This window comes from Xiphophorus maculatus, chromosome 22 (assembly GCF_002775205.1).
Source record: "Xiphophorus maculatus strain JP 163 A chromosome 22, X_maculatus-5.0-male, whole genome shotgun sequence".
In the NCBI taxonomy this organism is placed as follows: domain Eukaryota; kingdom Metazoa; phylum Chordata; class Actinopteri; order Cyprinodontiformes; family Poeciliidae; genus Xiphophorus; species Xiphophorus maculatus.
Window position 1 is genome coordinate 12,729,615 of NC_036464.1, and position 14,592 is coordinate 12,744,206.

General features: G+C 35.5%; 2 protein-coding genes across 3 annotated transcripts; both read right to left on the reverse strand.

Annotated features, from left to right (window-relative positions):
* Window position 1: 1 nt before the first annotated feature.
* On the reverse strand, window positions 2–8,301 carry LOC111606550 (sperm flagellar protein 1-like). 2 transcript variants are annotated; one of them, XM_023327363.1, is made up of 11 exons: window positions 6,339–8,301; window positions 6,054–6,166; window positions 5,884–5,957; window positions 5,693–5,772; window positions 4,365–5,528; window positions 4,135–4,246; window positions 2,731–2,875; window positions 2,586–2,619; window positions 866–938; window positions 640–745; window positions 2–247 (listed from the first exon to the last, which is right to left on the reverse strand). In XM_023327363.1, the coding sequence occupies exons 5-11, from the start codon at window positions 4,537–4,539 to the stop codon at window positions 131–133; spliced, it is 762 nt and encodes a 253-aa protein (XP_023183131.1). In that variant the 5' UTR covers window positions 4,540–5,528; window positions 5,693–5,772; window positions 5,884–5,957; window positions 6,054–6,166; window positions 6,339–8,301; the 3' UTR covers window positions 2–130. The 2 variants fall into 2 exon arrangements, with proteins under 2 accessions (XP_023183131.1, XP_023183130.1); XM_023327362.1 differs by having other exon boundaries at window positions 4,365–5,576.
* A 1,797-nt stretch (window positions 8,302–10,098) lies between these two features.
* Window positions 10,099–14,571, reverse strand: LOC111606551 (sperm flagellar protein 1-like). Its single transcript, XM_023327364.1, has 7 exons — window positions 14,426–14,571; window positions 14,210–14,321; window positions 12,830–12,974; window positions 12,685–12,718; window positions 10,965–11,037; window positions 10,739–10,844; window positions 10,099–10,344 (listed from the first exon to the last, which is right to left on the reverse strand). The coding sequence occupies exons 1-7, from the start codon at window positions 14,550–14,552 to the stop codon at window positions 10,228–10,230; spliced, it is 714 nt and encodes a 237-aa protein (XP_023183132.1). The 5' UTR covers window positions 14,553–14,571; the 3' UTR covers window positions 10,099–10,227.
* Window positions 14,572–14,592: the final 21 nt, after the last annotated feature.

The window sequence follows — 14,592 nt, forward strand, 5'->3', positions numbered from 1 at the left end:
ATGGTCATGCAGTTGTTCTTTATTAATTACATTTTAAAACAAATTAATTAACGTATTGATACTCCCTCATCTTCAGTATTTTTAGTATATATTCCAGAAAAAATAAAATTTAGTGACTGTGAGTTCCTTTTTAACCAGGTAGCAATAGTTTAGTTTTGTACACCTCTGGAAGACTTGTCAGATGTTCAATGCGCTTGTCCTTCAATTGAACGAGCTCCTCCAACTTGTTCACTTTCACCTGAAGGATCTAAATACAAGAAAACAGAGAGAGAGAAAAAATGTCAATGTGGAGGTAGTTTAGCTAAAGAGGCATGAACCAGAAGGAGAAATTGGAAATGTAGGTCATCATTCTGCTTGTTTTTTTTCCTTTATAAACAGATGTGGCAAAAGAAAAAAAAGGTTTATATCCGCTGAGCCGGTGGTGACTCATGGACTGATGCTGACACAGGGTGTGACACATCACACACACACACACACACACGCGCACACACACACACACACACACACACACACACACCCACTTGTGCAGCAACATGAGCAAGCTTCCCCTCACACAGAGCATTATAAAGGGAGATGGATGTTTTTGCAGATGTTTCACCAGTCAGCAGTTTGAATTGAAGTGAACTTGTATGAGTGTACCTTCATATTATCCTGAAGTTCCTGGACCAAAAGTTCTTTTTCCAGCATGACTTGCCGCAAAGTTAAACGGCTGATCTCTGGGAAAAACATCTGTTGCTGCGGTTCCCTTTGTGATATAAAAATGAGCTAGTCAAACGGTGCTTTATTCTAATTGTCATCACAAGTAGAGCAACTGATTTTTTAAAAACAAAAACTTTTAGGTTCAATTCAAAGTGTTTTCCCATACTGTGTTGGCTCTGTAATCTTCATCTCTGCCAGTTGAGCCATAATTCCTGCTTCGGCCTGTTGAATTTCTACATCTAACAAAATAAACACACAACAATAGCAAAAAAATCTTAAGAGATTCAATCTAACAAATCTGGTGAACATAATAACTGAAAGTAAAGAGGTTAGCAAATAAATGAGGAATACAAAAGGAAACAGACAATGTCAGATAAGAGGACAGAGAGAGAAAATCTGTCTTTCAGTCAACAGTGCTGAGCTCTCACTGCTTGATAAGGACCATCTGGATGATAGGAGCTGATAAAGAGACCCGAGCTCCCCTTGCTGATAGAGGATGGGTGCAGATGAAAGTGGAAAACGAGAGAGTATTAAAGGGAGGGGGCAGTGGTCTGAGGTCAGCTTCACAGAGTGAGCTTACTGGGGCAAACCATGTGTGCCCCACATGGTTTGCCCCAATTCACACCATCATGTTGTGGCGTTTTCTAATCAGACTTTGGTCTGGTGTCTTCAAAGGAGGCAGCTGCTATATGAGGGGGGCTGTCAGGACGAACAGTGATCTCAGGATTGGCAAGACAATAGATTTAAAAATCACGGTAGAGCTAGAAACAGCAGTGATGGAAGTTGGTAAAGAGTTTGTAGAAACACAGAAAGGCCATTTGAAAAACGGATTGTACTGATTGGTCAGCTCAACATAAAAACCTCTTAAAATTTATATTTTTCTTAATCTTGATTATTTGTTTTCATATCTGTTATTTTTTAATCCTGGGTCCCTTTTCTTTCCATATTTTTCATTATTCCCAGATTTTTTTCTAGGAAATGATTTTTCGTTGCAAAACTTTTTCTTACTTTATTTCACAGGGTGGTATGTGATCACTAGTGACAACAGACTAGTGGGGACCTGATTGTTTTATCAGAATATTAAGCTGAGTGGTTTTATTTGAATTGTCATGTAAAATATAGACAATAGAAATCCACAGTGTGTTTAGTTTTTATACTGGAAGTTTTCCTTTTTATGACCCAGTGGGTCATAATATGGTCTTTTTTACATATTTTATTTCCACTTGAGTTTATAAAATAACATTCTAACAATTTTAGCAAAAGGAACAGATAAAATATATATTATTCTGAATATTTATATTTAAAAAATGTCTTGTTAGTTTAACACCTGTAAAAAGATTTTAAGCCTGAGTTGGACTCCAAATAATATTATTCTTTACTTGATATATTTTTAAAAGTAAATTTGCTTATTTTCAAATTCATTTATCCACATCATTTGTAAAGAGTAAACACTGCTTGCAACGACCATAGCTTTGTTTGCAGTTGTAAAGTTTGCATTTATTGACTTGTTCAGCCATTTGGTCAACTTCCATTGCTTTTACAAGAGCTCTATAAATAAACGTTGAGTCAAGCTGAGTATAGCACCACATTAGAAAGTCTAAAATTACACTTTTCAGACCAAAAAGACAAAATTAGAAACATTTTGGGCATTGTCATCTAACATTTTCCACAACATACCCCATTAAAGTTTTAAATCCTGCATATATGGCATTCAGGAAGTCAGCAGAGTCATCACACTTTGCTTGAAATCAGCACATTAGCTTGTGTAATTAAATTTTTGTCATCAACCTTATGATAGTTTTGTAATTTTTCCTCATCACTGTCTTGTGATGAATTGCTACCTTGAAAACCACATTAATGATGCAATAGAAGAATTAATATAGTACCTGAAAACAGATTCTCCTGATTCCGAGAGTAATGCTACGTAGGAAGGAGATAAAAAAAAAAAATAGACCACAAAAATTTATGTTCGCTTCCACATTAAAGTTTTTGACAAAATGTGACTTAAAGTTTTTTTGTGCAAATACAAACCTGTGTCCTTGTTGCTTGCGCCAGTTTATTCTCTATCTTCTCCTTGAGGAAAAACAGCACTGGCAGTATCACACAAGGAGTGCTTGAAACAATCTTCTCCACCATGTCCTCTGAGACATAAAAGTCCAGCTTGGAAAACACCCTCCTGACCATACAGAGAAACATATGTTTCTACTACAGAAAAAATAAGTCGAATGCAAACGGCATGCAATTTACTAATGAGCCCACATGGACAGCTATGTTTACAGTAGGGGCTCATAAATTTGTTCTTGGCTGTGTGTAACTCCAGTTACCAGGATGTGGGTGAGGGAGTGCATGTTGGTGTTTTCTGATGACTTGATGAAAAGGCCCAGAAAAAATATTTAGCTTAACATTTGCATTGCATAGAAAACCAGTCCACTACCTGAAGACCAGTCTTTCTGTCTTTTTTATAATTTGTAAAAATAAGTAAAACTTGTCTGCGACAGACTGGCGACCTGTCCAGCGTGAACCCCGCCTCTTGCACTGAACGTTATCTGGAGATTGGCACCAGCATCTCCCGACCCCACCAGGTAAAAGGGTGTAAGAAAATGGATGGATAGATGGAGGTAAAACTTGTTTTTTCACTTTTGAAGACATTTCTATCAGCTCTTATAAAACATTTTTAAAATTATATTCATGAGTAATGTTTTGGATTTGATCAGAGTGGCAATGAACAATTTAATCTATGATCAATAAATTCCGGCTTCATATACATGACAAAGCCCCATTTGTTTTAGCCAGTGGCTGAAACAAATGCCTTAACAAACTTAACAAATGTTAAGTTGTCTCCTTAACAAGGAGACAACTTAACATTTCTACTATGGACAGTGAGAAAAATGCAAAGGATTTAAAAATAAATAAATAAATAAAAACAAAGGTGGTTGACTTGGTTTTGTTTTTGTTTGTTTTGTTTTTTTGTTTTGTTTTAAATTACTAGTTGTTTGGAAAAACCTTTTTTGTCCTGCAATGACAAGCCTGAAGCTGCTGGATATTCTAAAAGCTAATGGGACACTATAACTGTGTGCTTTGGTTAGTATGGGAAGATTTTGCTTTTCAGCATCAAACACACCATAAATGTTTCAACATAACAAGAATAAATGATGGGTAATCTATGGTGCTGAGGGCCAATTGTTCTGTGAACCTTGTCACCATGAATAGAACCATAAACATGGAAACATCAGTTTTTAATACTAATCTTGAGGTCATTACTAATAAACTTAATCTCGCTATTATTGGGTATTTTTACAATATAATGATCCAAGATTATTACTACTACTACTAGTACAAATTTTATTTTAGTCATACCTTCATCGGGGCCCTGATAGACAAATACCAGAAATAATTCCCATGAATCAGATGTAATAAAATACAAAGCTGTCTTACTTGTTGAGAAGTTTCCAGTTGCTGCGTTTCTGCTGCGTATTGCAGGAAGTAATATAGTTGTGAATGTCAACAATCCTTGGGAAATAATGCTTAACAATCTCCGCAACCATCACTGCAGGAGGGTCCAGCATGTAGATACACAGAGTACCCAAGTCAATAAAAACACAAACTGACACATACAAACTGAATAAACAATCGGCTAGCAGTTACAGACACAAGACAAGATCTACCTCCATCACTGAAGTCCCTGCTGACGTTTTTTTTGGACCTGGAGAAAGGTATTTTATCTATCCAGGTAAGCGTATCCCGCTCTTCCTTCTCACTAAGTAAACGATCCATTCCCAGAACCATACACATCTCTGAGCGTAAAACAATTAGCTCTGTCTGGTAATGTGTTTGTTTCATAGATTGCTAGGTAACCACTTTTGAACCCAAACAAATGGCTTCTGAATGAAAACAAGAAGGAATAAATAGTTTGAGTGATTTATTTAAACGGAATACAAATGAAGGCACAATCTTTCCATCACTGTGGTTGCAGATATTTGCGAGATATATTTAAGAATTACAATCATGACACAAGAAATATCTGATAATTTTGATTAAAAATAAATAGAAACTGAAATTATAATGAAAAGCTACACAATGGATAAAGAGCCAATCATAGTGCTGAATGGTGCACTACAGAGCAGCTTGTGGAGCTATAACGCCTCTGCTACTGATGCTGTAATATAAAACCCACATGATAGACACAAATACCAGGATGAAATATCAAAAAAAGATCATAAAACACAAGTAAAAATAAAACAAAAGGGAAAAACAGTTTAAAGTAATGCACAAAAAACACTTAGCATTCATTGGGTAGCCACACGACAACCACTCAGTAATAAAAACATAAATAGACATTAAAGTGACCATTTGAAATATAAAACAACCATAAAAGCCCACAAACAGTTCTTTGTAACATTTCCTCTTAGTTTAGGTCAGGTTAGATCATGTACCAGAAATGCAGTCATGTACATGAAACATGAGGAATCTGATCATTTATTTCCTTGTACATACATGTTTTTTTAATCCTATAACATCCCTCATTATCTCCAGAGATGGTTTCCACAGTATTTTGATCTTTTGTTCTCTAACTATCCAGATTAACATCTTATAGTTAGTTAGATAGTTTTAATGACCATAATAAAATAAGAAAATGTGGGTAAAACATAAATGTATAAACAAACAAATTAATTAATTAATCTCATATGGAGACATGTAAAATTAAGTATTTTCATGTTGCAGGATGTCCTGAGAGTCCATTCTTCACTTTCAATTGGACACACTGACCAATGTGCCACAGCTGCTCAGTGAAATCTCCCCCCCTGTCACTTTCATTTAGCAGAGACAAGCTGTGACAGAATTCAGCGCCAGGTCAAACTCTTTCTGTCTCTCTCTCTCTGTAAAGTGTTGCATAATTTTCTGCTGCTTATTAAGCCAAGCCAAAATAAGTACTTTGTCCTATAATTCAAGTTTACCAAATAAAATGCCAACAGCAAACAATAAATGGACATACCTCATGGTTGGAGGTAGTTGAAACTTGGGTACCCTGATCAGAATTGTAGGTCACAGCAAAGCTTTTCCCAACAAAAACCTCTGAAAAGGTGACAATATAAAAAATATTAATTGTAATAAATTTAAGAAGAAGAAGAAGAAGAACAAATAAATAAACAAGAATAGACTTAGAGATATTTAAAGTATTCTTACTTGTTCTTCTCCAGGTGCAGAGTGTGGTTTTTCCCAGCAATACTAACAGAGTACTGAACTACATCTGGGTATTTCTTGATAAAATCACACAAAGTGAAGAAACAGTGTGTTTAGCTCAAGATGTGAACTTTTTAAAAGGTACTTGTTGGGTAGGATGTAAAGTTTGTTACCTTGTGTGCAGCAGCAACATCGTTTGGAAGAGGCATGCCCTGCAACCTCTGAGGTGTCGCTGTTTGGTACTTTATCACATGAGGCAAATTCTTCACATTACTGGCAATTATACCTATGAGTATCAGAGATGGTTTTTACAGATTTATAGTGGAAGAAAGGAAAGAATGAAAAACAGAAAGAAAGGAAAGAAGAAAAAAGGAAGGAAGGAAGAACAAAATAAGGGAAGAAAGAAATAATAAAAGAAACAAAAGAATATAAGAAACAAATAAAGGAATTTTGCTTACCACATGAGGAGATGAAAATCCATATAAAATAGCCAGAATGTGTCATGTTGCTCTGTTGGACGGACTCTGTCATTGTCAGCGTCCAAGCACAGAGGAAACGTCTTCAGTTCTCCGCCCATTTGATATGTAATATCCTGGAAATTAACATCTTAAACTGACCTCCCAGGTCAGCCAAAAGAACTGTGCCATTTTAATTTTTTTTTCCGAGTATTTTTTATTATTTTGATGCGAAAAAGTAAGCACAATTACCAACATGTTTTAGTTGCATTACAAAAACAGTCACATTAACAAACGAAGCATTCATACGGTCGTCAAAGTGGCCTCTCAATTATTTGATTATTCAGAATTTTTATCTTATTTTATTTCATTATTTTTTTCGTTTTCGGGGTCAGTTTGAAACACAAAAGTTTCTTGGTTATAGCATTTAGTTGTTTAATACAGTCACATTCCTGAAATTCCTTGTTATTTTGTCGCCATCTTGTGGTGTAAAATCAAAACGCCTGACTGACGCAATGAAGGAAAATTATCCTTGAAGAAAAAGCTAATAAATAAATAAATAAATAAATAAATAAACTGGTCATGAAACAAGATATTTCAGGAGGTCCACAAACCAGATGTAAATAGAGAATGCAAAATAAGATTTTGTTTGTATCCTATTTATAATTGTGAATTTGTGTTCAGTTATGGATTCAGAGAAGCAGCAAAAACCACGTGATGTTTTACCATGTTTTCGTTTTGTCTGTTGGCACAAAAGACATAACTTTCTAAAAGATAAGAAACAAAAGCTGACTGTTCTAGATTGTGGAAATTTAGACAACATTTCCACGTAACATTCATGTGACTGAATGAAAAGCAGTTTTGTTCCCAGTTCTGATATTAATTTGACCATCTTTAACAATCAAATCATGAGTTCTTGCTTCCTCAGGGATTGTGGTTAACTCTTGTTTGACCCATATTTATTTTTTTCCTGAGAGAAATCCAGTCTGTAAGTGGAGTAAATATGAATAAACTTCCTTTTTGGTTCACTGCTCCACTGAAGGTTTGTTTGTTTATCCGGCAGGCTGTGCTAATTCATTTGGGTGGTCTACTTATTTGATATCTGTGTTTTTCTCTCAGGGCTGTGAGGGCTTGTTTCAGCTTCCTGTCTGACCTGTCACTTTTCTTTCCTTCCTTTTGTCCCAGTTCTACCCAAGTCATATCCTATAAGATACAACAAACCTTGGCACTTTCCAGCATGCCCATCCCCAGTTACATGAGGGTGGGGCCCCTCATCTCAGACCAAATCCGGCCCTGAGAAAGCAGTGTGATACCAGTGTGAATCATCCGCAGTAAACTGCACTTTCAATGGTTGCTCTGTTCTGCTGATTTTTCTCACATTCTTCTCCTGTGTGTGTTGTTGCTTTTTCCCAGGATCCCTCACTGATCGAGCTCCTTTTTTTGTTTCTGTGATAATTATCAAAACATTACTCAAGACTGCTCTATAATTTACTTTTGTGTGTGTGGCTGATTCTTATCTAAGCCCCCTCCTTACTCTAAACCACTGTGAAAATGCATATGCCTTCTTTTGGGAAAATGATATCAATTCATACAAACCAAGTATTGAAACCTGGAAAACCTGATTAAAGCTACTAGTTCACCTTTTCTCAACCAGTCAAACTAACTGTAGCTACAATCTAAATTTGTCAGATTTAGAATATGACCTGGTAAGATTATTTTGTTTTGAAATGTTATTTAATCAAGATCAAATCCATCCTCCCAAAAAAATACAAACCTCTAAGTACATGTGTCTCTGGTGACATCAGATCAGAGATCTTCTGTGAATATCCATTTGTACATTTGTATTTTTCAAGTTTTTTTTGTCTTGTTTGTTTGTTAGTTTTTGGGTGTGCATGTTTTGAATCAAATTCTCTGTTCAGACGTGTTTACTTGCTTTCTGTACAGTTGCAGCAACACCTTAGTAATATGTGAAAATACTTAATGGATTCTTTTAGAACATTTGGCAGATGATAAATACATATCTTGTATTTATCGATATATATTTGTATGTACTGCCACTTCAAAACTGCTTAAATTCTCATTATATTTGCATAGAAAAGCGTAACATTACCCTTCCCAAAAAGCAAAAGCTGACTTAAAATATTTCGAGTCATGAAACAATTACATGGTATGATATTTCATATTATACAGTGAAGCTCAGAAGCTAACCTGACTTTCCAGTATAATGTTAATTGGATAAAATCCATCAGAAACAAAGATAAACCATATTTTTGAATTGAAAGAACTGTTTGTTTTTAGACTGCAGGGTGAGAAACACTTGACCATATTTGGTCATCTCTGATCATTGAACTGATTCATTCTGAAAGGTCATCACTGAAGTGTAAAAAGGACGTCAATAAGAATTGTGTTCTATCTTTGGATCATTTTCACACTTAGATACTGTTTTCTTGAAAATGTCAGTTTAAATAGAAAATGACTCATACAAACCTACAGCTGCAAATAGTTTGTTTTCCTGTCAAAGGTTCAAGAGCCGCTTGCTCACACATCCAGGGGGAAATTACATAGAAACAAATTACTGCAAGACCTGTAATATGAAGATATTTTTTAATTGCATTGTTGAACATGCACAAAAATGTACAGTTTTGAAAAAGTGATCCGACTCAGTTGCACATCCCTTAGATCGTGAGTCTGATTTGCCTTTTTCTAATAACTGCACAATATTTCTGCTATAAATTGCTACACCTGAATTTCAACTGTGTCCTAAAGATATTCAAGATCAAATGAGACACAACGTCATTCACATCTATCAATCTGGAAAAGATTGCTTTGACTCTTCATAATAAGGACCGCCATAAACAAATGGAGAAAACATAGAGAGTAGTGAACTTTCTGAAGACTGATCAGGAGCTCACGAAACAACACATAATTACATCTAAAGCACTGAAGGCCTTATTTGCCTGACTCAAGCTCAGTGTGCATAATTTAACGATAAGATAAAAACTGAAAAAATGGCTTTTATGGGAGATTCCCAAGGCCAAAGCCACTGCTGACCAAGAAGAACAGGAAGGCCTGACTCAGTTTCTCAAAAAACATCTACATTTCCATGAAAAAGAACAGATGATACTTTCAATCAGAAAATCTTGAGGGAGAATGTCCAGCCATCAGTTTGTGACCATTAGCTTAAGCAAATCAGTGGTATGCACAATGGTCCAAAGCTGATCAGAAAGTCTTAGTTTGAATGGCACAAAAACATTCAGACAAAATCAAAATGTAGGATTTGAAGTTGCCTAGTCAAAGCTCAGACTTAAATCTGGTGGAGATGCTGTGGCAAGACCTTTTGGAAATTGGACCTTTCAGAAAAAATAGAGTTATTCTAATTGACCTTGAATTGAGCTTTCATGTCCAAAGCTCTCAATAATGCAGAATTAATGGGTCTGCAGCAACATAATATGACTAATTGCCAATTACAAAAAAAGTTTTTGTATTTTAATTTTAGGACAACTAGTCAGATTATTTGGATATTTTTTTCTTTAAGAAATTACATAATTATTTGGAAACTTCATTTTGGATTTCCTAAGGTTGTGGTTGTCTCATACTGAATGTTTTTTTAAATGGTAATGGGAAGAAAAGGAATGAAAATAAAGAAATTTATAATAGGGCAAATGATTTTTGCATATATCTATTAACTTGTATATTTTCAAAATATAGTTTATCAAAATTTAGAGCCAAAGGTGTTTAAAATAATATAGAATAAAACAAAGGATGGTCATGCAGTTGTTCTTTATTAATTACATTTTAAAACAAATTAATTAACGTATTGATACTCCCTCATCTTCAGTATTTTTAGTATATATTCCAGAAAAAATAAAATTTAGTGACTGTGAGTTCCTTTTTAACCAGGTAGCAATAGTTTAGTTTTGTACACCTCTGGAAGACTTGTCAGATGTTCAATGCGCTTGTCCTTCAATTGAACGAGCTCCTCCAACTTGTTCACTTTCACCTGAAGGATCTAAATACAAGAAAACAGAGAGAGAGAAAAAATGTCAATGTGGAGGTAGTTTAGCTAAAGAGGCATGAACCAGAAGGAGAAATTGGAAATGTAGGTCATCATTCTGCTTGTTTTTTTTCCTTTATAAACAGATGTGGCAAAAGAAAAAAAAGGTTTATATCCGCTGAGCCGGTGGTGACTCATGGACTGATGCTGACACAGGGTGTGACACATCACACACACACACACACACACGCGCACACACACACACACACACACACACACACACACACCCACTTGTGCAGCAACATGAGCAAGCTTCCCCTCACACAGAGCATTATAAAGGGAGATGGATGTTTTTGCAGATGTTTCACCAGTCAGCAGTTTGAATTGAAGTGAACTTGTATGAGTGTACCTTCATATTATCCTGAAGTTCCTGGACCAAAAGTTCTTTTTCCAGCATGACTTGCCGCAAAGTTAAACGGCTGATCTCTGGGAAAAACATCTGTTGCTGCGGTTCCCTTTGTGATATAAAAATGAGCTAGTCAAACGGTGCTTTATTCTAATTGTCATCACAAGTAGAGCAACTGATTTTTTAAAAACAAAAACTTTTAGGTTCAATTCAAAGTGTTTTCCCATACTGTGTTGGCTCTGTAATCTTCATCTCTGCCAGTTGAGCCATAATTCCTGCTTCGGCCTGTTGAATTTCTACATCTAACAAAATAAACACACAACAATAGCAAAAAAATCTTAAGAGATTCAATCTAACAAATCTGGTGAACATAATAACTGAAAGTAAAGAGGTTAGCAAATAAATGAGGAATACAAAAGGAAACAGACAATGTCAGATAAGAGGACAGAGAGAGAAAATCTGTCTTTCAGTCAACAGTGCTGAGCTCTCACTGCTTGATAAGGACCATCTGGATGATAGGAGCTGATAAAGAGACCCGAGCTCCCCTTGCTGATAGAGGATGGGTGCAGATGAAAGTGGAAAACGAGAGAGTATTAAAGGGAGGGGGCAGTGGTCTGAGGTCAGCTTCACAGAGTGAGCTTACTGGGGCAAACCATGTGTGCCCCACATGGTTTGCCCCAATTCACACCATCATGTTGTGGCGTTTTCTAATCAGACTTTGGTCTGGTGTCTTCAAAGGAGGCAGCTGCTATATGAGGGGGGCTGTCAGGACGAACAGTGATCTCAGGATTGGCAAGACAATAGATTTAAAAATCACGGTAGAGCTAGAAACAGCAGTGATGGAAGTTGGTAAAGAGTTTGTAGAAACACAGAAAGGCCATTTGAAAAACGGATTGTACTGATTGGTCAGCTCAACATAAAAACCTCTTAAAATTTATATTTTTCTTAATCTTGATTATTTGTTTTCATATCTGTTATTTTTTAATCCTGGGTCCCTTTTCTTTCCATATTTTTCATTATTCCCAGATTTTTTTCTAGGAAATGATTTTTCGTTGCAAAACTTTTTCTTACTTTATTTCACAGGGTGGTATGTGATCACTAGTGACAACAGACTAGTGGGGACCTGATTGTTTTATCAGAATATTAAGCTGAGTGGTTTTATTTGAATTGTCATGTAAAATATAGACAATAGAAATCCACAGTGTGTTTAGTTTTTATACTGGAAGTTTTCCTTTTTATGACCCAGTGGGTCATAATATGGTCTTTTTTACATATTTTATTTCCACTTGAGTTTATAAAATAACATTCTAACAATTTTAGCAAAAGGAACAGATAAAATATATATTATTCTGAATATTTATATTTAAAAAATGTCTTGTTAGTTTAACACCTGTAAAAAGATTTTAAGCCTGAGTTGGACTCCAAATAATATTATTCTTTACTTGATATATTTTTAAAAGTAAATTTGCTTATTTTCAAATTCATTTATCCACATCATTTGTAAAGAGTAAACACTGCTTGCAACGACCATAGCTTTGTTTGCAGTTGTAAAGTTTGCATTTATTGACTTGTTCAGCCATTTGGTCAACTTCCATTGCTTTTACAAGAGCTCTATAAATAAACGTTGAGTCAAGCTGAGTATAGCACCACATTAGAAAGTCTAAAATTACACTTTTCAGACCAAAAAGACAAAATTAGAAACATTTTGGGCATTGTCATCTAACATTTTCCACAACATACCCCATTAAAGTTTTAAATCCTGCATATATGGCATTCAGGAAGTCAGCAGAGTCATCACACTTTGCTTGAAATCAGCACATTAGCTTGTGTAATTAAATTTTTGTCATCAACCTTATGATAGTTTTGTAATTTTTCCTCATCACTGTCTTGTGATGAATTGCTACCTTGAAAACCACATTAATGATGCAATAGAAGAATTAATATAGTACCTGAAAACAGATTCTCCTGATTCCGAGAGTAATGCTACGTAGGAAGGAGATAAAAAAAAAAAATAGACCACAAAAATTTATGTTCGCTTCCACATTAAAGTTTTTGACAAAATGTGACTTAAAGTTTTTTTGTGCAAATACAAACCTGTGTCCTTGTTGCTTGCGCCAGTTTATTCTCTATCTTCTCCTTGAGGAAAAACAGCACTGGCAGTATCACACAAGGAGTGCTTGAAACAATCTTCTCCACCATGTCCTCTGAGACATAAAAGTCCAGCTTGGAAAACACCCTCCTGACCATACAGAGAAACATATGTTTCTACTACAGAAAAAATAAGTCGAATGCAAACGGCATGCAATTTACTAATGAGCCCACATGGACAGCTATGTTTACAGTAGGGGCTCATAAATTTGTTCTTGGCTGTGTGTAACTCCAGTTACCAGGATGTGGGTGAGGGAGTGCATGTTGGTGTTTTCTGATGACTTGATGAAAAGGCCCAGAAAAAAGATTTAGCTTAACATTTGCATTGCATAGAAAACCAGTCCAGTAACTGAAGACCAGTCTTTCTGTCTTTTTTATAATTTGTAAAAATAAGTAAAACTTGTCTGCGACAGACTGGTGACCTGTCCAGGGTGAACCCCGCCTCTTGCACTGAACGTTATCTGGAGATTGGCACCAGCATCTCCCGACCCCACCAGGTAAAAGGGTGTAAGAAAATGGATGGATAGATGGAGGTAAAACTTGTTGTTTCACTTTTGAAGACATTTCTATCAGCTCTTATAAAACATTTTTAAAATTTTATATTCATTAGTAATGTTTTGGATTTGATCAGAGTGGCAATGAACAATTTAATCTATGATCAATAAATTCCGGCTTCATATACATGACAAAGCCCCATTTGTTTTAGCCAGTGGCTGAAACAAATGCCTTAACAAACTTAACATTTCTACTATGGACAGTGAGAAAAATGGAAAGGATTTAAAACAAAACCAAAAACAAACAAACAAAAAAAACATGGTTGACTTTTTTTTTGTTTTGTATTGTTTTGCTTTTTTGTTTTGTTTTAAATTACTAGTTGTTTGGAAAAACCTTTTTTGTCCTGCAATGACAAGCCTGAAGCTGCTGGATATTCTAAAAGCTAATGGGACACTATAACTGTGTGCTTTGGTTAGTATGGGAAGATTTTGCTTTTCAGCATCAAACACACCACATATGTTTCAACATAACAAGAATAAATGATGGGTAATCTATGGTGCTGAGGGCCAATTGTTCTGTGAACTTTGTCACCATGAATAGAACCATAAACATGGAAACATCAGTTTTTAATACTAATCTTGAGGTCAATACTAATAAACTAAAACTTGCTATTATTGGGTATTTTTACAATATAATGATACAAGATTATTTTTATTTATTTTTTACATATTTTATTTTAGTCATACATTCACCGGGATCCTGACAGAAGAATACCAGAAATAATTCCCAGGAATCAGATGTCATAAAATACAAAGCTGAGGATCGTCTTACTTGTTGAGAAGGTTCCAGTTGTTGCGTTTCTGCTGCGTATTGCAGGAAGTAATATAGTTGTGAATGTCAACAATCCTTGGGAAATAATGCTCAACAATCTCCGCAACCATCACTGCAGGAGGGTCCAGCATGTAGATACACAGAGTACCCAAGTCAATAAAAACACAAACTGAATAAACAATCGGCTAGCAGTTACAGACACAAGACAAGATCTACCTCCATCACTGAAGTCCCTGCTGATGTTTTTTATGGACCTGGAGAAAGGTATTTTATATATCCAGGTAAGCGTATCCCGCTCTTCCTTATCGCTAAGTAAACGATCCATTCCCAGAACCATACACATCGCTGAGCGTAAAACAATTGGCTGTTAGCTGTCTGCTAAT

What these genes read in the sequence shown, in the direction of transcription:
- LOC111606550 (XM_023327363.1), bottom strand. Translation starts at nt 4,539, where the DNA reads ATGAAACAAACACATTACCAGACAGAGCTAATTGTTTTACGCTCAGAG. An exon ending in AAGATTACAGAGCCAACACA is followed by an intron (nt 746 to 865) that starts GTATGGGAAAAC and finishes TATATCACAAAG; the next exon opens with GGAACCGCAGCAACAGATGT. An exon ending in AACTTCAGGATAATATGAAG is followed by an intron (nt 248 to 639) that starts GTACACTCATAC and finishes TCTTGTATTTAG; the next exon opens with ATCCTTCAGGTGAAAGTGAA.
- LOC111606551 (XM_023327364.1), bottom strand. Translation starts at nt 14,552, where the DNA reads ATGTGTATGGTTCTGGGAATGGATCGTTTACTTAGCGATAAGGAAGAG. An exon ending in CAGGGACTTCAGTGATGGAG is followed by an intron (nt 14,322 to 14,425) that starts GTAGATCTTGTC and finishes ACCCTCCTGCAG; the next exon opens with TGATGGTTGCGGAGATTGTT. An exon ending in AACTTCAGGATAATATGAAG is followed by an intron (nt 10,345 to 10,738) that starts GTACACTCATAC and finishes TCTTGTATTTAG; the next exon opens with ATCCTTCAGGTGAAAGTGAA.